Source organism: Amia ocellicauda, chromosome 4 (genome assembly GCF_036373705.1).
Source record: "Amia ocellicauda isolate fAmiCal2 chromosome 4, fAmiCal2.hap1, whole genome shotgun sequence".
Taxonomy (NCBI): Eukaryota; Metazoa; Chordata; class Actinopteri; order Amiiformes; family Amiidae; genus Amia; species Amia ocellicauda.
The window spans coordinates 14,543,968-14,570,473 of NC_089853.1; the positions used below are offsets into that span (position 1 = coordinate 14,543,968).

Here is a 26,506-nt window from a genome sequence, read left to right on the forward strand (position 1 = left end):
TTCAGAATACAAATCTGTAATAACCAGCACTTAAAGGTAAACTGCACATTCAGAATACAAATCTGAAATAACGGCACTTAACTGCCATAACAAATATGTGATTCAAAGTCTGATAGTTAAGCCTACTTCTCTGGGGATCCTATACTGCCTAGGGAACAAAAGTGTTTGTGTCTGGATTTCCAGGTTGATACACAGGTGACTTATTTTTGACTGTTCTTTCACCCCTATGATTCTGAGTTGCTTTTGAAGTAAAACATTGAAAAGAGCATTGGCGTGGACCTTTAATATGAACTAGCCTATGTTTTTGGGGGGTCTTTGAAGACAACACATGTCTTAGAATATATTATTTATGCAGCAGAATTGTATACTGTATACAGTCCATATGTAGACTTGTTCACAATACTCATTTTTTATGTATGCATTATCTTTCCTTTGGTGGTGTGATGTATGTGCTTTTATTAAGATACTATTTGAAAATAATTAGACATACTGATAGTACTACTAGTATGAAATTAAGCATGGCAGTAAGGTATTATAAATGAATTGTTTATATATATCTTATATATTGTTTATATATCTTTTTTGCATGTGAAGCAGTCTGACTAAGATGAAACTGAAGTCACCTTACTGGGGGAAAGTGTAAAAGTAATCTGTATCATTAGATGTAACAGGATTTGTTAGCAATCCTGCCATCTAAGAAGAATTTCTGAGGAAACAAATGGTATCCTATCTGAGAGAGTACATTCTTATGAGGTGAATCCATGTACACCAATCAAAATTCTTGCTAATTACATAGACTTTCTCACAGTAATTTCCTCATACAACCCCAACAAATTTAAAAACACATGTTTTAAATGGGGGGATTAAATTAAAAAGTGGGGATATTCGCTGGCTGCTAACAATAAAACTGGCCTATAACTCCTCCCTGTCTCCTGGTGTTCCTACTGCAATGTTCACAGCTCTGAGATGCTTACTTTCTCTGGCACATTGCTCTTGAAAGGCGGTTTGAAAAGATGCAATTTTGTGTTGGTCCCATGGTGAAGTGAATTCTCAACTTGAATGCAAAGGAAGCCCTCTACAATACTTTGCTGTGCTGTGTTGCAACTCCAGTAATCCACTGCACATGTGAATTACAACCAAATCTTTTGAAGACTCTGACTAAAATAGCCAATGGATAAACCAATTAAACCGCGATCTTCCTAGTCTCTCACAGCTGCTTACAGCCCATGGCCGAGGTGTAACCCTGTTATCATTACAATCTGTTTAAAAACGTGGTAAGTTGACTCTGAGAGAGGTTCCTCTCTTTTACCTTTTTAAAATCTAGATACCAGTGTAGTTTTCTATATACTATTTAATTTGTGTACAGTTTTACTGGAAATGAACAAGGTTGCATTTATTTTCCTCTTCTCTTTCTGTTAAGTCTTGATCAAGTTTGGATAGACATGGAATTTCATCTGAAACTTACATTGTATGAAGTTATTTTCAGTTTGGAATTACATTCATCTTAACTGACAAAAGCTATTGTGACCTATTTTAAATTTTAAAAATCTGTTAAAGTAACCATCCAAAAGCATTTTGTTGTCTACAGTACAGATTGTTTTGTAATTTCTGAATATTGCTGAATAAATTAAATTGAGGTTAGTAATAGTGTTATAAATAAAAAGTTGCAAATACATTTTTAACTCTGTTAGTGAGTTAGTGAGAGAATAATACTGGTATTTCTGTATCCACAATTAAGTATTATTTGGATGTTAATTTGAACATAACTGTTGTATACAGTAGAAGAACTTGATAGAAAAGAGGTCTTTCATTTTTTTTTAAAGTATTACACATTTTAATGAATGAGACCAGAGGTGAACCTGATTTTCCCAATAGCTCTATGTAAAACTCATGTCTTATAATTTTAATTTTAAGACAAAGTAAATGCATGGTACAACCATTTGAAAACCTTTGAGAATAATACTGCCTCTCTTTTTTAGGTTAAGACTAGGTACTGAATTGTGGAGTGCACTAATCAACTTGTTAATTTGTCATATTATTGAGTCACTGAAGTTGAAATATACTGTCTTGAAAGTTCAAGTTGTTGAGGCTATTGAAAATATTTATGTTTTTAGCTCAAGGGGGAGTAGGAGACCTTTAAAATAGTCTAAGCTTATTGGCAGTCGAACATTCAAAGCAAGTTTATGCATGCATACAAAATAATGGCAATGAATGCTTTCTGTAAGACACTGATTTACAGGCAACAGGACTTTGAGTTCCATTTCTGCTACTTTATTACGCTTTGGTTATGAAATAATCTGCCACTATCAAACATCACTTTCGGAGTCAAACAGAGGCGTAGACCAAAACAAAATGTTTATTTGGACAGTTAATTAACAGGTTATAAAACATAAATATCTTCATCTTCATTTTCCCAACACCCACACTCAAACATTAATATCACAGATGTACTGTTGTACTACAGTAGTAGTAGTAGTAGCAGCAGTAATAATAATAATGAAATAGTAATGCCCTCAGGCACTGTTCCAAGGCTGTGATAATGAGCTTAACTGTAGTTCCAATGACTCAATTTAGATAACCAGACAGACTTCATTTCTCTCCAACACAATAATAATAATAATAATAATAATAATAATAATAATAATAATAATAATAATAATAATAATAATAATACAATGAAAGGTAAACTGCACATTCAGAATACAAATCTGTAATAACCAGCACTAAACTGCCATAACAAATATGTGTTTCAAAGTCAGATTTAAAAAGAAAGTTAAGCCTACTTCTCTGGGCATCCTATACTGGGTAGGGAACAAAAGTGTTTGTGTAACATTGGCTTTATTCTGTGATACTGAGTAGTTTCTTATTGCTTTTATTCATTGTGTTCACTGTGCAATTTTTTTTGTGAACAGTGTATACATGATTAAATAAACAAATTGAAGTTATTTTTTAAACAGTCCAGTCACTGTAAGTCCTTTCAAAATGTCACATAAACATTTAACTAAAAATATGCAAATATTATCTTTAAAGTGAATATATTAAATTTGACTGCCATTTGTTTCCATAACAGATGGCATGAATGGAAATACAAGGCACAAAGCTGCATGAAGATGTTAATTGCGTAATTGTAAGTGTAATGTTCCTCATCATCCTATTTGTAGGTGTACCAAAAATCATTGCTCCACGTTGCTCAGTTTCTAGAAAAGGCCAACTAATTTAAGAAGCACTCCTGGCTTATACTCTGATACCCTACACACTGATTCAATCAACCTACTAACTGCCTATTACCTACCACCTAAGCAGCAATACTTTCACAAAATAAACCCTTTACCTCTAGTTCCATATAAAGGTTTGTCTTTAATCTGTTGGAAAAATGTGTTTCCAATGACAATGTAAACATTCACATGTGTAAACACCAACTGCCCATTTGTAAAAAAAACCCCATCGTATGCCATTCTCCAATAGAAAATTGAATGCTTTGTTGTTGAAAAGACCTTGCAGTAAATAAAGTGCAACAAAATGTTCAAAAGTCTATAATCTATAAATCTATGTCTATAAATATATCAGACTTCTGATAACACAGGTAAATGTGTCAAATACTTGATCTTATAACCTTAAATCCTTAATTTAATTGTACTTATTATGTGTACTTAGTACTTACTGTACATGGTTTGACAAATGACTACTTCCATATCCAAAAGTAAATTTTGTTAGTTATTTTTTGTTTTAAAAATTGTAGCTTTGGTGAATCTTTGATACTGGAATTTATGTGACACAAATAGACATATGTGTACATAAAATATAATTTTCTGTCAAGGGTATTACAGGTAGATATCATTCTAAATGTTTGATATAAGACCTCTGCCTTCTCAACTAGTTGACTAGAAAAAATTGAGTTACAGATGTTTGACACATGCTGTATTTATGGGGTCAAGTCTAGATGAATGTGCCTACTGTCTATACCATCAGTAAAGCCTGAGACTTCTAAATTGATGAGATTGAAATCCCCTGACCGCCAGCAAGCCTGACCTCAAGAGCACTGCAATCCTGGCTAAACAACTCGCTAATCCAGCCTCTTAATGGCACCCTGACATTTCCTGGGTATCCTCTGTTGTGTAACACCATTAATGTCTGTGCTTCATGCACTAATTTTAATTAATTTCTGATGCAAAATATCATTAGCATTGACCATGTCAAATGATACTTAATTATCTGACAGAAAGTTACTTTAGCTTGACAATGACCAATTATATATAGATGTTCAATGACACAAAACACTTTATTTGTCAGGTACACACTTTGATGAGGTAATGTGATTCCTAGAAAATATATTTGTATTAAGTCACAATTGATCTCCCTGGGGATAGTGCCCTTACACCTTGGAGACTATGCCTTAAACAATGTAATTCTTCAGAACCAGTGACAGATATCAGCCTCATCCAGATTTGGTGAATACGTTTTCACAAATCAGCAAAGCAGACAGTAACTTTGGACTTTTCCAATAACAACAACAAACTGTCAAGAGAAAATCTGTATTTATACATTTCATCCACACTTTTACAAGGCTCTAAAACATGGAAGACTGACAGAATGCTAAATAGCTTTCATATGAGATGGTTGCATACACTTCCACAAATAAGATGGGAAGATGGTGAAAATGTAAGTGTTCAATCATGTTGGTATGTCATTAGTGGAAATATTGAATAATAAGAAACCATTGCTTTTCCTGAGTACCAGGTCACAGAATCAAAAATATGCTCCACTCTGAAGTTTGTGATGGGTCTAAGAAGAAAGGGAGATTGCTGTGTGGATTTTGGAATGCTTGCAAAAAATATTTGTATACTTTAGAATCTCTGTGGATGATTATAGAGTGTAGAGTCGGCTTGAAGATAGCTGTGAGGCCTACTGGCCTAAAGTCACCAGAGAAGGAAAGCATCTGCAGCAAGTATTCAGAGCATTGCTACTGCATGGGTGTGTTCTAACTGTGGATGGGATTTTTATTCATGGACCCCATGGACTTGCCCTCAGAAGAACTCATCAGTAAGCATAAAGAGCAAAAGTATCATATATTTATTACAAAACAATGATAGGAAGAGTGGCTGACAGGTTCTTGTTTAAACTTGATTTTGAGGGGTATATTTTCTTGGCAGTTTTAGCATTTGACATGTTTGGTGTCCTTCAATTTTTTGTGGTACAGATTGTGATAATCTGTGTTTCAGTGAAACCTCCCTGTATATTGAGCTGTTTCATAGAACTTTTGAATCCTCAGCAACCAGCATAAGTGTTTACTGTACTTATATTGTCTGAAGTGAACACACCTACATACCACCAGTTAATATACATATATATACACCGATCAGCCATAACATTATGACCACCTGCCTAATATTGTGTAGGTCCCCCTTTTGCTGCCAAAACAGCCCTGACCCGTCGAGGCATGGACTCCACTAGACCTCTGAAGGTGTGCTGTGGTATCTGGAACCAAGACGTTAGCAACAGATCCTTTAGGTCCTGTAAATTGCGAGGTGGGGCCTCCATGGATCGGACTTGTTTGTCTAGCACATCCCACAGATGCTTGATTGGATTGAGATCTGGGGAATTTGGAGGCCAAGTCAATACCCATTGTAGGCGCTTTCGGCAGTGGACGGGTCAGCATGGGCACCCTGACTGGTCTGCGGCTACACAGCCCCATACGCAACAAACTGCGATGCACTGTGTGTTCTGACACCTTTCTATCAGAACCAGCATTAACTTTTTCAGCAATTTGAGCTACAGTAGCTCGTCTGTTGGATTGGACCACACGGGCCAGCCTTCGCTCCCCATGTGCATCAGTGAGCCTTGGCCGCCCATGACCCTGTCGCCGGTTCACAGCTTTTCCTTCCTTGGACCACTTTTGATACGTACTGACCACTGCAGACCAGGAACACCCCACAAGAGCTGCAGTTTTGGAGATGCTCTGACCTAGTCATCTAGCCATCACAATTTGGCCCTTGTCAAAGTCGCTCAGATCCTTACGCTTGCCCATTTTTCCTGCCATGATAACGAGATTATCAGTGTTATTCACTTCACCTATCAGTGGTCATGTTATGGCTGATCGGTGTATATATATTGTGATGCCGAATTACCGGCAGAACAGCTGACTCACTGTTCCCACCATGACTGGCTCCCTGCCTCTATAAAACACTGGGAAGTGATGCACTTCCTGTTTTTGGAAGGCAGGAGGTGAGCCTAGGAGGAGGGTGTGTTAGAGTGGATGAACAAAAGAGAAACAACCGTGATAACTGTAACGGGACTTTGCTTTTGGATTGCTTAGGGATTACAGATTGTGTATGGTCAATTGTGTTTGTGTTTATTATTAATTATATGTGTAGAGAGGGACCCTGTGCACCAGTTTAGTTAAGCTTGAGAGGAGAGGTTTTTGTCTGTCTATTTTTGTTTGTGCACTGTATAAGAAACTTGCACAGTTTCACTATATGTTTGCCATATTGTATCCTGAGCCCCACCTTATGATTCCCGGTAGTGTGGTCAAAACCCCCAACCCTTATCCAGGGTAACTTTTATTGGAGCAATCTAGGAAAAAGTACATTTACTCAAGGGCACAACAGCAGTGTCCCCCACCTGGGAAGACGATCGGTAATTAACCTTTGCTTATGGACTTGGACTTGGATTAGGATTTTCATTTGGACTGGTTGCTGTATGTTGTTTGTTTGTCTGTTTCTGAGAGCTTTGTTCTGGCACCAGTTTTGCTGCCCAGCTTATAGAGAGTGACCTCAAGAAATTAAGTAGACTCAACCAGCAGCTAAGTTTTGTTTGTTTTTTGTTTCTTGTGATTCCCCACTGAGCACTGTAGATAAAGTGCTTTAAGTACCATGACAATACCCCATGGTGTTACAGTATGTATATTTATGTTAAACTATAAACTCAAGAGTATAGAAAGAGCTCTTGTGGGGTCCTGTACAAGAGAGGACCAAGTGAAGCTGAGATCTGCTGTAAATCACTATAAGAATTGTAAATTAAATATGTTTTATGAGGTTTCAGATTTGTGTTATGGACATGATGTGGTTAATGCAAATTTAAGAGAACAATATTTGCAGTCCTTTTAATTTAGTTGCTCCTCTGCTTTCGACATACATACTTCTTATGGCTTCACTGTCCATAACTTTGTGATAAAAGGTATAGAATAATTACATTTGAAAACTGCTTCTTTATATAAATGTAGATCTATATTGATTGGCAGAATCAAAATATGTTTTACATAAGGTGTTTGTTGTTTGTACGATTGTCACCAACTCCCTTTGTGGCAAGTCCATTTATATATATATTTATAACCCTAACCCTATTTACAGACTTAAATCCTGCAACAATAGCCCAGTTGCTCTTTTAAGAAACAAATTAGTTATAATGGAATGGAATCCTCAGTGCCAGATGGCCTTTCATAATCTTCATTTTGCTCTTAAGGAGAGGTTTTGAAACAAAATATTTCATGCAGTCTGGTTGGAGACATTGTTTTATACAACAATGTTAGTAATTCAGAGGTCAATGCAATAGATTCAGTTTTCTCTCTATCTGTTGGAGAGGTGGGAGGTAATTATATTAAAGCTTATTTTTTATGCCGTCCGCTATATAGATTTGTGTTTGTGTCACACTTGCATTCAAGATTGAAGATGGTAGTCTATGATAACCTGTTTTCTGATTATGACAGCACAACTTATTCATAACTATCAGGATAAATGATCAGTTGCTGTAAAACTGCATTAGTGCTTTAATCAGATATATAATGCTATGCATTGTTCAGATGAAATGTGAAATATTCTGCAGTTTTTTAGCCACCCATAACCGTCACAGCTATAGAACATATTAATATGCTGTTGATATATTTTTTTCTATATTTGATGGTCAATAAGAATTAATGATAATAATCCATCCATAATCAATAATGGCCTCATCCCATACAGGGTTGTGGTGAGGTGGTGCCTAACCCAGTGGATACAGGGCACAAAGCAAGGTTTGCCCTGGACGGGATGCCACTTCATTGTAGGGATAATAATATTAATACTACAGTCCAATTTAAATGTTTTCTTTTTTCTTCACAATTGTATCACACCTTGTGTACACTGATCTTCTATTCCACTCCTTTGGCTCATTTTATTGAGCTTCTGCACCCATGCAAATGAACTCCATCTTGTTTTTATTATGGAGCACGTTATGGAAGAATGTAAGACCCGAGGGAAACATTACAACATGGTTGCTCCTGCTATCTCATTACCAACTAAGATTGTAAATGTGTATATACTTTTAATACAAAACTAAGTAAAACAGAAACTTTTAGTATTTCTTTTCATTTTGGAAATTGGTAAATATCATTAACAAAAGACTTACAATCTAGAGCAAACTAAAACTGGAGAAATGGGTTTTTTTTATTGGACAAGCTGTTAATTATCTACTAATACATTGTCCTGGATAAGTAAACGCAGTCAACAAAATTCAAGTTATACATTGTCTAGTGAAAAAACAGTGGTAGTTTATTAACTTATTTATTTTTAAAAATAGTTCAGAACTTTGGCAAGGATGAAGTACCCAATGGTAGTTTAATTTATTGTCAGAAGCTATGTGTATGCCTACTACATGTAAAAGCGTGATAGGGTAGTACAATTTCACAATTTGTAATTCTCAGATAAACAACTTTCAATGAACAAACTGTATTCATGATCCTTGTTGGGATATTATTTGTATCTCCTTTACATTGTCTCACTCTCATCTTAGTATCAATGTGCTTAATTCATTTTTTTTTTTTTATATCAAATGTAATCCTTTTAAATGAGTCTGTATGTCTATTTGCTATATGGAAGTATTTGATATTGATAACTTGAATTACCCATAGTGCGGCATACTACTATTATTAAAATGTAGGCTTGGTGATGTTTGTTTTATCACTCTATCTATCTATCTACAGTATATATATATATATATATATATATATATATATATATATATATATATATATATATATATATATATATACACTCACCTAAAGGATTATTAGGAACACCTGTTCAATTTCTCATTAATGCAATTATCTAACCAACCAATCACATGGCAGTTGCTTCAATGCATTTAGGGGTGTGGTCCTGGTCAAGACAATCTCCTGAACTCCAAACTGAATGTCTGAATGGGAAAGAAAGGTGATTTAAGCAATTTTGAGCATGGCATGGTTGTTGGTGCCAGACGGGCCGGTCTGAGTATTTCACAATCTGCTCAGTTACTGGGATTTTCACGCACAACCATTTCTAGGGTTTACAAAGAATGGTGTGAAAAGGGAAAAACATCCAGTATGCGGCAGTCCTGTGGGCGAAAATGCCTTGTTGATGCTAGAGGTCAGAGGAGAATGGGCCGACTGATTCAAGCTGATAGAAGAGCAACTTTGACTGAAATAACCACTCGTTACAACCGAGGTATGCAGCAAAGCATTTGTGAAGCCACAACACGTACAACCTTGAGGCGGATGGGCTACAACAGCAGAAGACCCCACCGGGTACCACTCATCTCCACTACAAATAGGAAAAAGAGGCTACAATTTGCACAAGCTCACCAAAAGTGGACAGTTGAAGACTGGAAAAATGTTGCCTGGTCTGATGAGTCTGGATTTCTGTTGAGACATTCAGATGGTAGAGTCAGAATTTGGCGTAAACAGAATGAGAACATGGATCCATCATGCCTTGTTACCACTGTGCAGGCTGGTGGTGGTGGTGTAATGGTGTGGGGGATGTTTTCTTGGCACACTTTAGGCCCCTTAGTGCCAATTGGGCATCGTTTAAATGCCACGGCCTACCTGAGCATTGTTTCTGACCATGTCCATCCCTTTAAGACCACCATGTACCCATCCTCTGATGGCTACTTCCAGCAGGATAATGCACCATGTCACAAAGGTCGAATCATTTCAAATTGGTTTCTTGAACATGACAATGAGTTCACTGTACTAAACTGGCCCCCACAGTCACCAGATCTCAACCCAATAGAGCATCTTTGGGATGTGGTGGAACGGGAGCTTCGTGCCCTGGATGTGCATCCCACAAATCTCCATCAACTGCAAGATGCTATCCTATCAATATGGGCCAACATTTCTAAAGAATGCTTTCAGCACCTTGTTGAATCAATGCCACGTAGAATTAAGGCAGTTCTGAAGGCGAAAGGGGGTCAAACACAGTATTAGTATGGTGTTCCTAATAATCCTTTAGGTGAGTGTATATATTCAAGAAAACAGAGCAAAGTTCTTCAGGTTTAAGTGTAATATATCCTCATTTTATGTCACAGTGTCCTCAGTGGATGCTGATACTGAAAAATATCTGGTTCAGCAGTATATGTGGTTTTTTACTTAAAACTTTTAAATTCCAAGTGAAAGTGAATTTGTCTATTCTAATATTTAAGTTAATATAACTTTATTATATACATATTATGACGATAAAACAAAATGAAACAGAAAAACATTCTAAAAGCATTCTATTAAATAATCCCACTATATGACTGACTTTCATTAGTGAGATTTTTTGTGGATGAAGTTTATTAACTGGACTTGACTGAGAACTGAATAATCTGAAACTGGATGGATGGGGAGAAAATGAATTACATTGTTATACAGAGATCCATGCTACCTAAAGTTATGTAAATAAATCCTTCATCAATCATCAATGGGAATCAATGTAGAATGTGAAATTGCATTAAAATGGCATTTTAAATATCTAGATTGTAGGTTTGTCCTACCAATGACTTAATCTGAATAAATAATCTGATATTTATGTGTATGTGTCCATTATATTTTGTTATACAATCAATTTTTATCATAAGACAGTCAGTAAGTAACCACTTGTCTGAAACATTATCTGGACTTGTTTTCTCTGGGCAGTGTATGGATTGAATTACAAAAAAGATACTCCAAATAGTCTACACACTATGATACGTGAGTTTTCAACTTGTAGCTGTAGGCCAAGGAACTAGACGGGTGCTTATCATGAGGCTTAGGTTAATACCATGAAAAACAGGTCAATTGCCCTTATATACAAAAAATCGGTTCAGACTTATGTAACTGTACTTGTAGCAAAATCTGATGAGGAAGAATCAGAGAAACCCTTGTGAATGGTAAGAAACCAAACCTTCTCTTGAATATTAACTTTGATCTTCCCGACATTATTCACAGTTCAGTTAACAGATTCAAAAACCTAGCCAAGGATGGGCCTGCCAGGGCAGAACCACATTGTACTATTGTCGATGTACCAATACCTGAGACACTTTCTCCACCAAAACAGACTCTCAAGTAATTTTATTGGAGCGAATTCCTTGAGATAATTTATAAAATATCTCAAATCATCAACTTACTAGTTACCAAAAGAGCACAATAGGGTGAATGGACCACACTTCTTTTTAAACTTTCTTATATTTCTAAGAAAGTCAAACCCAGTTTATTGTACATAATCCTATTAGTTTGAAAGGTTTCCAGGCAGTTGGAAATGGTAATCTGAGGTTGTGTCTGCAGCATGCACGTTCTGCATCTCTCTTTCCAAAGAAGAGCAATGCATGCTATTATCTATACAAGTCTGTTATGAACTGCTAAAATCCCACCCTGTTCTTACCAATTCCCCAGTTCAGGCTTGTATTAAATCAAAGAGTTATCAAGCTATGATAGCTATAGTTTTAAATTGACAGTTCTAATTTAATCTGGTCTAAGTCTGTGTATAATTAGCATCTGTTCACGTTTAAGCTGCCCATCGCAGGTGCTCTCTGTTATCTGCTGTGTTTAGGAAAGGGAATCCCAATAGGTTCATTTGCAGCCTTTAGTGCTTTTTATCTTAGATTACATTTGAACCTACACTTTGCTATATAAGTGAAGCTTCAATTACCTCCAAATATATTCATACTGGATAAATTGTACCAAAAATATATTTTACAGGTTTATTTCTTCTTATTATGTATTAATAGTATGAACATTATTTTTCCTATGTTAACCCTGCTACCTAACTGCTAACCATATCGGTAAGCGTGTCCACTGACCGACATTGATTCTGCAATTACTAATCATAAATAGAGTCACCAAGGTATTATGTTTTCTTTCACCCAGTGAAAGGCTACAGTAGTGAGACTTGCTAGGAGATAGACGATCTGCAGGAGACAGATAATATCTGGGGCTTTGGAAGATTACTGCTGAAATCTTCTCTCATTTGCAAAGCAGCCGGCCCACCCAAATTGCTGTGCTCAAATCAACAGCTCCTTCTAAAATCTCCACAGTGCAAGGGCTAGGCTAAAAAACATGAATCTAAGTATTTCATTTGCAGGCAGGATGACCTGGGGGATAAAATCCCTTCAGCCTGTGAAAGGATCAGGCAAAGATTCTGTAAAGAGGTCAAAGATCATGCCTAAAATATGTGTAATCCCTATTTCCCCCCTACAAAGTAAGCTGTAAAGCCCTGGAGTGTTAAGGACATATCTTGATGAAGATGCAGCCAGTTGTTTTGATTTGTAGAAGTATGGCAAAAGGCCTAGACTGAGAAACATTGGAAATCTATCCAGAGTGACCCCTCAAGGTCACTGCCTTGGTGCTCTTATGTTTTGGCATTATTTAATGAGAGTTCACGGTAGGGATGGCTGGTATTCTGATTTTATGGTTTACCGCAATTAAGATATACTTAGATATAAATACCATTTCTGTTGCACTGCACCTATATTATTGTAATTACAGTATAATATGCTTTAGTTAGTAATACTGGATTGATATAATATTGTATATAATCCTATATAGTGTAATACTCACTGAGCAGTCTCCCTTATTTTGGAAGCTCACTGTTGACACTGGATATGCATTCAAACTACTCGACTTTCTCACTTCTCAAACCAACTCTCTTCGACACATCTTCCTGTTAATCATCACCACTGCAATTTTGTGTTGGAAACAGTGCTACACAGTTGATCATTAGAAATGTCCACTTCCAAATGAAGTAATGAATAATAACGATAATGATAAGTCTTGGCAACATACCTGATCTTTTCCAAAACGCAAAACATATTAAATGTAGGCATACTGCATGGATGTATTTTGGATTGAGAAAAATGACGCTGTAGTGTTTGAATATGGTGTTCCTTTTTGTAGATGCTGTAGAACGCCGTTTTTGTGCTCATGGTGGAAACACATACTACTATAATATTTTACACACCTCAGGGACCATCACCCTGTAATTTATGCAGACAATGGTAAAGGGAAAAGTGTTTAGGTGTAGGCATTTAATATTGCATTATTAGACTAGTTGAAAATACAGAGAACATTAAACAGACACATTTTCTTAAATTTTATTGTGCAGAAAGCATACACTGGATGTTTCAAACAGTGAGGCTTTTAACATTCTCAGGAAATTCAGTATTTATTTTTCTCTCACTTTGTCTCTTTCTCAATGCTTTGATATTCTTCTCATCCTGTCTTAATTTGTACCACACCTCTTGCTCTATCTGTATATAATTCCCTTAATCTTGTTCTTCTTGTTCTCACTTTCCTCTTCTTTCTCTATCTCACTAATTCTTTCTCTCCATCTGTCTCCCCTATCTGTAGATGCCTTTGGGGAGCTAAGTGTTTGTTTTTTCTCAGTGATTTCAAACTTAACAGATTAACTTCATGTTAAACCCACCAAACACTTAAAAGGAGATGATATTTGGTATGATTAATTTATAAGGAAAGTGTTTAATATAAATTGACTGAATAGTCTACAAAATAACTAATGTAGCTAGCCTATTAGTGTACATAGTATGTCCCCATACTTTTAAATAGCCTTCATATTTTTAATGGAACATAAAATACAAATAAATGTAAATCATTTATGTGAAGGGGACTTGCCGAGGACTGCCGAGTGGCGAATATGGTAATCTAAACTGAATACTTTAGAGGTTGCATGTCCATTTCTGATGTAAACAAATCAGCCGCGATGACATATGGTAAAATTATCATTTGCCCTTTCGGGCATGTAATCTAGCAAATAAACCTGCACGACAGAATTTGGCACCCGTGTTGGGCAGTTGGGTAGTCCCTTATGTTGGACCATGTAAGACCCACAATTGTCTCAATTAAGCAGTTAACGATCTTGATAGAACAAAAACCCGTAGGCAATATGGCTCTCCCTGGACACCCCTGCTTTTGAGTTTAACAATAAATTATGAGCAACCATAGATTGAACTACATCAATCAGTTGCATAAAAAACATCGTCAACTCTATATCAGATCATTTGCTAGGTCCTTGATACACTGTACAAAAATCAGGAGTGTTCTTAAACTGAGCAACCATTACACTGATTATTTTTCCTGTACAGTCTGTAAAGAACTGTGGAGAAAAGGTCTAATCCAGCAAACATATTCAATCATTCCTGTGATCTTTTTGTACTTAAGAAACTCTGTCCCCGTCCCCCACGAAAAGAGGTCTGTTATCTGAAATAGTCGAGTTCTAATGTGGGAAAATACCAAATAAAATGTTCTTACATTACAATAAGACTGTTCTTTACAAAGCAAAATTATGATCCCCAGAGAGACCAGAGCACCTAATTGTAAAACAGCATCTGTTCCACTTAAAGGCTTTTTAGTTTGTAGTCAAGCTCCTGGGTTCAATTTTAATCAGCATGTACAGTTAGTGTAAGATCTCCTGCTTAGTAAAAAGTCCTTTTTGATCATCTCCATCTGTTCTTCTCCATTTTTAACAAAAAGAATGTGCAGCGACATCACCTTAAGAAATGCTCATGCTGTGTTAAAAATTACAAACCAAATCAATGTATATATATTTTTCATTATTCAATGAAACAAATAACCAAACTTTAAAAAATAATAATCTAAAATGGATATATAGATAGATATTATTTGAGGGGGAAAACACTCAAGTCATAAGTGTGCTATAAGTATTTTTTGCAGATATTACTTAAAATTAATAACACACAATCATATCAATATAGTATACAAAATTAATTGTAAATCTGTCAAGTTGCAGTAAATAAATAGAAAACCCTTTTTCCTGATTCTTGAAGACCCATGGCATTATTCTTGGCAGGCAGAATTTTTCTTTCCTTATGTCCACCCCTTTTTTCTGTTGTTCTTTATGGAGTTCTGAAGGTTAAATTGGCATAATATTAAATTCTTTGAATATCTGTCTCTTCACAATGGAATGTTCAAGGATGTTCCATTAAAACAAACATACTTCCTTTATGTTTACCATTTAATGTAAAATTATTTTATGAATAAAAATGCAGTGAACTGTATGTATCGTAGTTAATAACAGGGACAAAACAGCCTCAGAATTATTGGTTTGCAGGGTACAGTTACTCAAAGTATATATTTTATTTATTTAATTGTTTAATTCGGACTTAGCTGTAAATTACACATTTGTTGTCTTTGGTGTATCTAATGCTGTATTTCTCTGTCTTTACTTCAGTGCCAACAACATGCCTAAGCAAGTCGAGGTAAGAATGCATGAGAGCCATTTGGAGCCCATGGATCCCCCATCTCAGCCAGCCTGTGGGGGCATCTGCCAAAAGCTTGCTAGGAACATGTTACTCACTCTCACTGTACTTGGTGAGTACCTGCTCGATATTCAAAAATAATATATAACGAGAAGAGAACAATTTACTTACTTAAATCTGGTGTGTAATGTTTCCCCAATCTCACAATTATCTTTGTGAGAGAACTAAAAATATATATCCCAAACTATATTTTAAACTGTTATTTTAAATGTACTATATTTTTTTAAAGTTTCAAATATATAAAAAACAATGTATCTGTTTTATAGTCTTATTGATTTTAATGATGATTCTAATTGTTAATAAATTTGATTTTTCTTCTTTGAATTGTGGCTTTTCAAACCATTATCATGGCTTTCCAGGGAGATCATACCAGTAATGAGACACCACATAAAAAAACATCTGAAATGAGCTGGATTACTTATAAAATGGTCATACTGCAAACCATTTACAGAAGCATTAGCAGTATTAAGTCTCACAGTGCAAAATCTTAATTGTATTAAAACTAAAACTAAAATGATTTGTTATGAATTGAGCTTTTGGCAGCATTTGTTTCGAATAACAATGCTGTGGGATTGGTCACATTCCTGCTGTATTAAAACAAAAAAGACCCTGCGAGAAGCAACCTGCTAATCCTCTCATGGCTCCTCTTTTTTTAGACAACTTTGAAACAGTCTAAAACTCTCTCACAGTTCTGCCAAAATGTAAACAAAGAATGTTTGTCAAAAGGAAAAGAAAAATTAAGCTTTATATCCATGGCTCCTTGTGTGTATGCGAAAATATAGAATTTTTATAGTAAATGAAGGAGAATGGTACACCACACATAACACAAATGAGATGCCGCTCCTGACAGAGAGAAAATATGTCATTGCTCCATCCCAGTCACCATGCTAATGTTTATCAAATGTTGGCTTAGCCACTTATGTTGGGACTACATTGCATGCCATCAGTGCCTAAATGTGATTTGGCCAGCTTTGTTTTAATAACCACCGTGGATAATATTTTAGGGTAACAGGTCTATAAGGTTACTGTAAGTAAATGTATAGTTATGAATCTGAAAAATGTAAAATATAAAGATGAAGCATCAAACTGTATTCTAATTTGATGCATTCACTTCACCAATTTGTAATCGAAGCTCAGAAATTAAGTGACTGAGTATTACATTGGGAACTTCATGTTTACCTAAATGAGATTTTAGAAGTAAACAATACTTTGCTTCTTTATAGCTCACAATTCTTTCTCTCATAATCTCATAGTAAACTTGAAGTCTCATGGCTTTCCATTTATACTCCATTCTCCAACATTCCTTTTTAATTTGGCAGATAGCATCAAGTATCCATGGAGGTTTGTGCTTTTGTGTGACTATTCTGGACTAAGGTGAAGCCACAGTATCAAACGTTCATGCACACAGAAGATTAAAGTAGACAGAGAATGTGTAGGAATGGATAAGGCAGAGTCTATTTTCTCAGAAAATGTTTTAAAATGAGATGATTAACAACAGGATTTTTAAATGGCAACTGGGGATGCTTCCATCAGAGAGGTGTTGTCTTCAACATTTAGCAATGTTTCTGTATGAAAGAGGAGACACATGTATAGTGAGTAATAAACTAATTTATTAAAAAGTATGTATTTACCATAAATTGAACATTAAACCGTGCCAGGTGAAAATTGAGCAACTTGGCTCCAGATGGTATAGCTGATCAGATTGCTTGTCAGGGGGAAGACTATTATGGCAAGCCAAATTATAATTTAGAGATATCTCTAAATCATTTAAAGATATCTTCAAATATTTAAAGATATCTCAATCATTTAAAGATATCTGCAAATCAATTAGAGATATCTGCAAATCATTTAAAGATATCTCATTTAAAAGTACATTTAGAGATATCTAAATGATTTGAAGATATCTCTAAATCATTTAAATATATCTGCAAATCATTTAGAGATATCTGCAAATCATTTAGAGATATCTTCACATGACTTCCTGTTCATTTAGAGATATCTGCAAATCATTTAGAGATATCTTTAAATGACTTCCTGTATGTAGCCTAAGATTATCACTTCCTGTTAACTTGTTCATTCATTTCTATATATCTGAATAAGAAAACAGGAAGTGATAATCTCAGCCAAAATACACAAAGTCATTTGAAGATATCTTGAAATGATTTGCAGATATCTCTAAATTAACAGGAAGTCATTTGAAGATATCTCTAAATAATTTGCAGATATCTTTAAATCATTTAGAGATATCTTCAAATCATTTAGAGATATCTGCAAATCATTTAGAGATATATTTAAAAAGCACCTTATTTAGATATCTCCAAATCATTTGCAGATATCTCTAAATCATTTATAGATATCTTTAAATATTTGAAGATATCTTTAAATGCATTTAGAGATATCTCTAAATGATAATTTGGCTTGCCATAAGACTATAATTCCTATGGCAATACTACCTAGAATGTCATATAGTCTGTATTTAGTCAAATAATTGTCAGTGATCCCCATCAGCATCTCTGAATCCATCATATTATACAGATAACACTGTTCATTATTCCTGCCACTGTGCAAATAGCTGAGCAAAGCTATTGACTCGATCAGGAGAGACTTTTTTCATTTTTTACCTTTACCTGGGGTAATTTACAGAAAACACACTCCTCAAGATTTGCATAATACAGTATCTTACAATAAGTATAAAATACAATGTAAAGCAATAAACGGTAATATTAATGTGAACTAAAAACAAACACACAATACAGTGCAGAGTTACATCCATTAAGAGTGTTGTGGGCATCATTATCAATATTATATTTAGCATTTATAATTATAATGTATTCATAAAGAACATGCGATAAACAGCAACTTTATCTGCTTTAATACTGCCTGAAGAAAACAGCAGCAATAGCCCAGCCAGGAGTTTCCCTTCAATATCTCAGACTGGAGAGTAGGGATGCACCAATAAGAAAATTATTGGCTGATACCGATAGCCGATGTTCATATAACATAATTGGCCGATGCCGATACTGATACTGATGTTTTGACATTTCTGTAACTTTCTACCCTGTCATAAATTAAATAAAAATGTTGCTTCTGATGAGGCTTCCAATTTCAGCTAATTTTAATTATACAAGTTATTTTTCCATATATTTGAATAGGAAAATACTTATACCCCATTAGACATAGGATAAAAGGCCACCAATTTGACATATGGTGTATTTTTTAGAAATGAAAGGTACGCAAAGGGAAACCCATCTACAAAGCCAATACATTTCTTTCTGGAGGCAGTCTATTTTACCACGGATTTGTATGAATGGCGCACAAGCATTGGAGGCATTTTGTATTTAATACTGTGGTAATAGTTTCAATGAGAACACATTATTTGTGGTTTCTTTACAGATTAGTGTATTTAATAATGTACAATATAGACTAACATGATTGGAGACAGCGTAATAAATACACTTTTCTGTTAAGAGATTTTAAAAACAGCTAAACGTGTATAGACAACATTATATTCAGACGAGCATTGCATTACCGTAAGAAAACATATTTGCTATTTATTATTATTATTGTTATTACTGTAACTAGTTAACTAAAGTGTGCACGTTTCAGTCATGGCGTTTATGGACTTATGGACGCATTTATTAAACCAGTTCATAATGTTTTAGAGGGAAACCCAGATCTGCTGTATTTATGTATTTATTAATTAATTTAACTTGTAAATGGGCACACGTTATTAAATCGTGTTCACCGTTATACTGATTGTCTCTGCGAGGCTGTTATACAACAGACCTGCACAACATTCACAAAACGACACCATCCAGTTGTTCATAAAATATTAAAAAAATCGGCTGCTACAGCTCCGATTATTATCCTTCGTTTTTTTTAACTAGTCACTGCACTGCACCAGGGTCCTGTGAAATCCAAGTTTTTAATACACTCGGATATTAACTGTAAGCAGTAAACATTTAATTGTTTCTGTATGTGGATTTTACTCCATGCTGCTAATAAAACTGTAATTTCTTTGTGATCACGCATGGCATTTGAGATTATATCTTCCGACATAAGGTAGCTGATCTGTTCCCTGTCTGTCTGCAACTCCAGCGCACATCTCCAGCTCTGAAAGAGAAGTATTTCCTCAGTGGGGTGACAGACACTTACAGCCACATCTGGCAGCAGATAGTTAACCGGCCACAAAACTTGGACGTGTCCGGACGCTTAAGCCAGTGGAAACGGGGCATAAGTGTGAAAGCTCTCACCTTAACAACAAAGCAGCCTGGCACTATACTATCTGTCATTGAAACGTGACTGGAGGAAAAAACTTAAGCCTATTATAAAAATTTGGTAAGCATGATGCGTTTTCAGACATCACAATCGGTCGCAAGTAATCAGCCATTTTAAAGTAGTTGGCCGATAACGATTATTACATTTTTTAGATACCGATTGTTGGCCGTTAATCAGTGCATCCCTACTGGAGAGGTAGAGTTGCGTTGCTCAGAGAAGTTTATTCATACACAAGTCGGCTTGGGAGAATCCCACACAGAGTCAGTCTCAAAAGTTTCTCAAAAGTTACATTCTACAGTCAGGCATAGTTATACATAAATGCTTGTGACGTGACAGACTTCTGTCCACTCCTGAAGAGGCATGGTTGACAGTTTTGACATGTCCAGAGGGTCTGCTCCACCTCTGTTGCTGGGGTATAGACAGTTTAGGCAGACTTGGCTCACGTTGGCGATACACAAGACATGACAAATGTATATAATTATGGCGTATACAATCCTTCAGTTCCTCTTTAGCTGCAGAGATCATAGCACATATACACTTTAGGAAAAACAACTCCATATAAGGCATTTCTCATTGATACTTCCTCTTTTCATAGAAACACTTTATAAATACAAAGTATAAAAGTATAAATACTTTAAATTCCCCCTTTTACCCAGGCTTCTTCACTGCCACTGAAGGTAAATGGTATCTATGAGCTGCAGCATGGAAGACACATCCTGTGCTGTTGTAGATGTAGTCTTTTCCGCTATCTAGTAACAATATGATATTCCTATCTAGTAACATAATAATATTCCATTTTGGGCCGACACCTGGCAAATGAAACTCAATGTGGACAAGTGCAAGGTATTACATGCAGGTAACAAAAATGTCCACTATAATTACACTATGGGAGGAATAGAACTGGAAGAAGTAATGTATGAGAAAGTGTAGAACGTCAAAAGTGTAGAATTTCAAACAAGCAAAGTGATGTTAAGACTGTAATGCACTAGTTAGACCTCATCTGTGTGGCTCCACACTTTAAGAAAGATATTGCTGCTCTAGAGGCAGTTCAGAGGAGAGCAACCAGACTTTTTCCAGGTTTGAAGGGAATGTCCTACTCGGAGAGATTGAGTGAACTGAACCTTTTCACCCTGGAGCAGAGAAGACTACGTGGGTGGGGCCTTGATTCAAGTCTTCAAAATCATGAAAGACATCGACTACATCAAACCAGAGGAGCTTTTCCAGATCTGCAGGGACACACAGACCTGGGGACACAAATGGAAATTGGGATTAATGGCATTCAAGACAGAAAACAGGAGACATTTCTTCACACAAGACAATCATCACAATCTGGAATAAACTCCCCAGAGATGTGGTTGAAGCTGGCAATTTGGGAACATTCAAAAATAGACTGGATGGACACCAAACGAGCATGATGGTTGAATGGCCTCCTATCATTTGTAAACTTTCTTATGTTTCTTAGTAAGTGTTGAAATGTCACATCCTGAAATACAGAAGAGCTCTCCTTTGGGCTGTTTATGAATGCCATGATTGTGATGAAAGTTATACCTTTAAGTTTTAAAAGTTACTAATATGATGGAATGTAACAGAAAAATCAAAGATACTTTCTTTTACACTCGAACTAACACATGAGTACATATAAGAGACTCTGCTCATTTCTCTTTAATCTAGGTATTTCAGGGAAAGCAAGAGGTAGTATGAGGGTAACACCAAATGCCTGTGGTTCAGGGATTTACACCCTGTCATTTTGTGTCAACAGTAGAATCCATTTAATGTAATCCCATTACAGTTACCTCGGCTTAGGTCTGAAGAGTAAAGATCTTCACACGTGTTTTGTTTCCTTGTTTATTCTGTGGGTATGTTTATTACTCAGATGGCTTTGAGTTGTCAGCATTTATTTTAATGTCTTCCTCTTTTATGTTTTTTGACAAAAAAATGTATTGAGCTCTGAGATTTATTGAGTTCAAGATTAAAATAAAAGAACGAAAAACTACATCACATTTGACATTTGTATCTCAGCTTAGAAACCAGATAGCTGGCAAACAATTCAGAGAACTTGAAGTATTCACAAAACCCATTATGTTAGTGCTGGCCTGGAATATTACAAAAAATAACAACAGAAGTACATTCCTAACATACCAAGTACAACATATTTCAAGATGCAAACTGAGCAGAAGTTCTAGTTTTTGCTTTTGCTGCACATTTGTCAGTAGTCAATTCACCATGTTTTCGGCATTGTTTAGAGAGCTGAGATAACATTTGTTTTGCACTAGTACATTGAGAATATCTGGTAGTTGGTCTTTTTGGAGTACCTTTTCATATTTAAATTATTCACATTAATATAAATACAGTTTTCTCATTAATGATTTTAAAATGGGATTGTTTCTGTCATAATTAATACCTAAGTTATAAGTATTTGAGATCTGTGAACAGGTTTTAGTATGGGTGTTGAGGACCAGTAAGTTAGCCAGTGAAATAACAGCCCACTATGTGGTGGATGGGACTGGATGAGTCTCATTCCAATGGCTAATCAGATTGGATTGTAGACATTAGCAAGGTTTTTCAGCCTTACATGTTAAAATTGCATTGATTGTTTTCCTAATCAGATTTTCCAATATAATTGTAGGCAAATGTTTGTCAGTATAATATAGCCTTTTGTTGAGCCATAGTGGGCCTTTCCTGCACAGCTTGTAGTTATGTGCAAGGAAAATAATATGCATTCAGTATTTAAATAGCTCAGCTTCTTAATTAGTTAAAATACTCAGTTGCAGCTCTTAGAATAATGTTAATGGAAATTAATGGTATTTTCTAATGCAAACTATAGGTTTTGTAAATTTATGGTTTTATAATAATGGTTTTGATTTACTTTTTATTAAGGTTGAACTAGTATATAGCTGCACACATACACTTAATTGAGTTGGAAGGCCAGTGTTTTAATTCATTGCACTATAATCAGCCAATAGTACCAAAGATGTTCGACTGAAGTGCAGGATGTTCTCATTGCTTAGATGTGAGCACTGATCCAGACTCTGCCTGATGTTTTGTGTACAGTGTAACAGACTATCATCCACAATAGTGGATCATCTGTTCCCAGAGAGATTATGTAAGAAGCAGAATGTGCTTCACTGCACATGAAAACAATTTTCATCTGAGTATACAGATGCCAGGACTCGAAAGGCTTTAATTATACAAAAGGAATTATTAAACAGCTCGAAGGGTCTAATGCTTGGCACCACTTAAACATAGGAAGTAGGCTTTAAAAGTAGCAGGCATTGTCTGGTGTTCCAGCCTCTGGGTATTTTCTACCCATGAGAAACACCCAATAGACCAAGAACAGCCCCAAATATGCCTGGTAGTGCATGGCTGAAGTTCATAGATACTTTGCCTCTAAATGTCATGTGGCAACTGAATTTAAACAGTCTTTTTTTGTGATTTTAAATTTTTCTCCAGTCTCAAAATCTCGACCTTTCACTCTTGACTGTTAAAATAGACAAATAATAAAATAAGAATATGCAACCAAGGACAGACAAATAAAGGAACATCTGTAAAATAATATTGCAGATCAGTAGAAAAAGTATTTTTCAAACTATTGAGAATTAACAACTTTTCTCTTGAGTTTAATTGTGAAACAGCTCCTTAAATGTATTAAAAGGCAGGATGTATTTTAAGATGTGCTACCTAACAGGTTAAACATTTATGAATATACAGCTCTGGAACTTGGAGTGGTCTCTTAATTTTTTTCCAGAGCTGTATATCAACATAGCAAGTGGCTCAACAAACATAGACAATTCACAATAAAGCATCATACATTTATGATAATGTGATATGTGTTTTTTTTTTTATCATTCTCCACATTTAAAAGGGCTCTATTAATAAAATGTTATAACAGCTGTTAGTAAGTTAAAACAGGGGTACAAGATCAAATTTCATTCTTAGCTATGTATTTAATGCTAATTGCTTCTCAAAAAGGACTTATGAAATGTATCTTTCAGCTTCAAATATAAGAAGATTCCAGCTTTAAATTAATTGAAACACTACCTCATTAGTAAACAGCTTTCATCATTCCTTGTGATGTTATGAACGTGGTTTATATAATCATCATTACAGCAAAATAATGTAGACAAGTTGTCATTATTAAGTGTTTTCTGAGCTCAAGTCCAAACTTATGTGATATCACAATTATAAAATGAAAAGTAATCTTAACAGGCATCCCAAACACAGAAACTCCAGGTGCGGGCAACAATTTTGACATGCTTAATGAGGTGTTGAAGCTGAGGTTCAGACTTGACAGGCACAGACTCTGAGGGTCTAAAATAGCTATTCTTGCCCCAGTGCAAGTCAATTCAAGCCATATTGTTAACATCCTGTGCATAACCACATAAAGCTTTAACTCAATTTCATGTGTTGCCATATGGCTTGCATGGCAGCTGCAGACTCAGATTTTGAACCATATCTTTTCACTTTAATTTTGAAAATATTCTTGTGTGTGTAAAAAAAATCTGTGTGCATTGTATGAATACGATTTGAAAAGACCATAAAATGTAGTGTATTTGCAGGTGTCATGAGGGTATGAATCACCAAAACATTTACTTTAAAATGTATTAATATACTCAATATGACAACACAAGTTCACAAAACACACTTACAAATACATCTGTATCTTCAGGAGTATACATATTTTGTGAAGTGGATTTGCTATGACTACAACCTCCTTGAAATTACCAAACTTGAAACTTGAAATCAATGCATGGGTGTACCTGTCTTCCACAATTTTTCCACTGCTCTGCAGTTAATGCCTATGACATATTTTTTACAGTAATTTCACAGTCTTTGTCATACTCCACTGTGGAACAGACATTGATATTTTTTAGTGTTTTCTATTTCTGTTGTTAACTTTAAAAGCATTACCCTTTTGAAAACACGAATCGACGGATACATTTTAAAAGTACAATTTTGTCTGTGGTCTTCACCCGTTTATTTTTTAAGCATAGCTTTCTTGAAATATTAGCAGTTCATGGCCTGTCACTTACTTCCTGGCCTGTATCTGTGTTTCAGGTGTAATATTGGGGTCAGTGGCTGGTGCTCTTTTGCGCTATGCCTCACCCATCCCTACTGATATTATCATGGTGATTGCTTTCCCTGGAGATATCCTCATGAGGATGCTGAAGATGCTAATTTTGCCTCTAATCATCTCTAGTTTGATCACAGGTAAGAGGTTTTATCATCAGCAATAATTATTTGTCAAATGATGCATTCCAATCAGTAATCAAATTAAAACCAGTAAAATAAAGCCAGAAAAAAGCTTCTTAGATTGTTAGCTTAGTATCCATTCTTTTCAAATTCTTGATCTACATTTCTAGGTCTTCCAGTCAAAATTTGTTAATCAACCATTTATCTGTATTGGAATTACCTTTGAATAACATAGATACATTGATTTAAAGCTTGTCTTTAGGCAATTGATAACACCTAAAATGTGTCTACTATTTTTTTAATGATTTACATAAATAATTTACAAAATAAAAACAAAATAAAAATATTGATGGACACCATGGCTGATTTGCTTTGTAAACATGTTTTATTGTATTTACTTATTTACTTTTATGTCTTTTGCTGACAAGATTTGATAAACAAAACATTCTGTCCATAATAATGTTGCAACCCATTTTGTTGTAACAAAAAATTTTCAAACTGGGTTGTGACTGTTAAATGGACAAGATAAAACAGATAAATACTATGTACAATGAAACGATAGGTTGCGCATGCAACCCCGGTTATCTGAAAAAGGAAGCACTGCCCAAGGGGGAGGGGTTTCTGCACTGACGTCATGTTTTATAGAACAGGAAGTGGGAAAGGACCTGTTCTGAGTGACGTGCGCAGGGGCCAATGGCAGCTTTGATAGAGTGACATTTTGATCGGGTTCCTACGGAAGTGCACAGAAACCCCCCCCCCCTTGGGCAGTGCTTACGACTTGAAAGATAACTGTACCTTTATGTATATTATGAAACATAATTATTATTTTTAATAGATTCATTAACTTGATATGTGTCATCAGGATTGAGGAGAGTGCCTAAAATGCAAGTTACTATATTGTAGGCTTTTGTTTATAGACTTCTGCTGGTCATTCCTAAGGAAGTCCTATTATAGTTTTTACTTTATGGAGACTAAAAGATGTAAAAACATGCTTTTTGTGAATATAAGTCATGCATCCCCTTTGTAGAACCCCTAACTGAAAAAGTTAAAACCTGTGGTTTCTTTCATATGACAAAGGGCTGGCAGGTTTGGATGCCAAAGCTAGTGGGCGATTAGGCACCAGAGCCATGGTATACTACATGTCAACAACCATCATCGCAGCTGTGCTTGGTGTCATCCTGGTACTGTTGATCCACCCCGGGAACCCAAAACTGAAGGCCAGGCTGGGGGAAGGCAATAAGAACGATGAGGTCTCCAGCCTGGATGCCTTCTTTGATCTCATCAGAAATCTCTTCCCAGAGAATCTAGTCCAGGCTTGCTTTCAGCAGGTATATATTCAAGACTATTTTATGTTTGCCAATTAAATGCATTTGTCTGAATATAGATACAAAATTAACTTATTATTATCTCAACTAGACACATTCTTCTAGTCTCTACAAAATGCTAACCTGTACCTTAAATGTGTCCCTTTGGATAGTTCTCTGGTAAAAACACTATGTGACAC

The 26,506-nt window shown here is 35.5% G+C and overlaps 1 protein-coding gene across 3 annotated transcripts in view; it reads left to right on the plus strand.

The window, feature by feature from the left end:
- LOC136747821 (excitatory amino acid transporter 2) overlaps nt 1-26,506 on the plus strand; it is an 87,682-nt gene that overhangs the window by 40,794 nt on the left and 20,382 nt on the right. Inside the window, exons 1-5 of one of the 3 annotated variants that reach the window (XM_066701049.1) lie at nt 980-1,274; nt 3,071-3,127; nt 15,447-15,586; nt 24,868-25,020; nt 26,080-26,330. In XM_066701049.1, coding sequence (XP_066557146.1) covers nt 15,457-15,586; nt 24,868-25,020; nt 26,080-26,330 — 534 coding nt within the window. In that variant the 5' untranslated portion in view covers nt 980-1,274; nt 3,071-3,127; nt 15,447-15,456. Of the gene's footprint in view, nt 1-979; nt 1,275-3,070; nt 3,128-15,446; nt 15,587-24,867; nt 25,021-26,079; nt 26,331-26,506 lie in introns of those variants that run through there. The other 2 variants (XM_066701048.1, XM_066701050.1) reach the window with 2 other exon arrangements.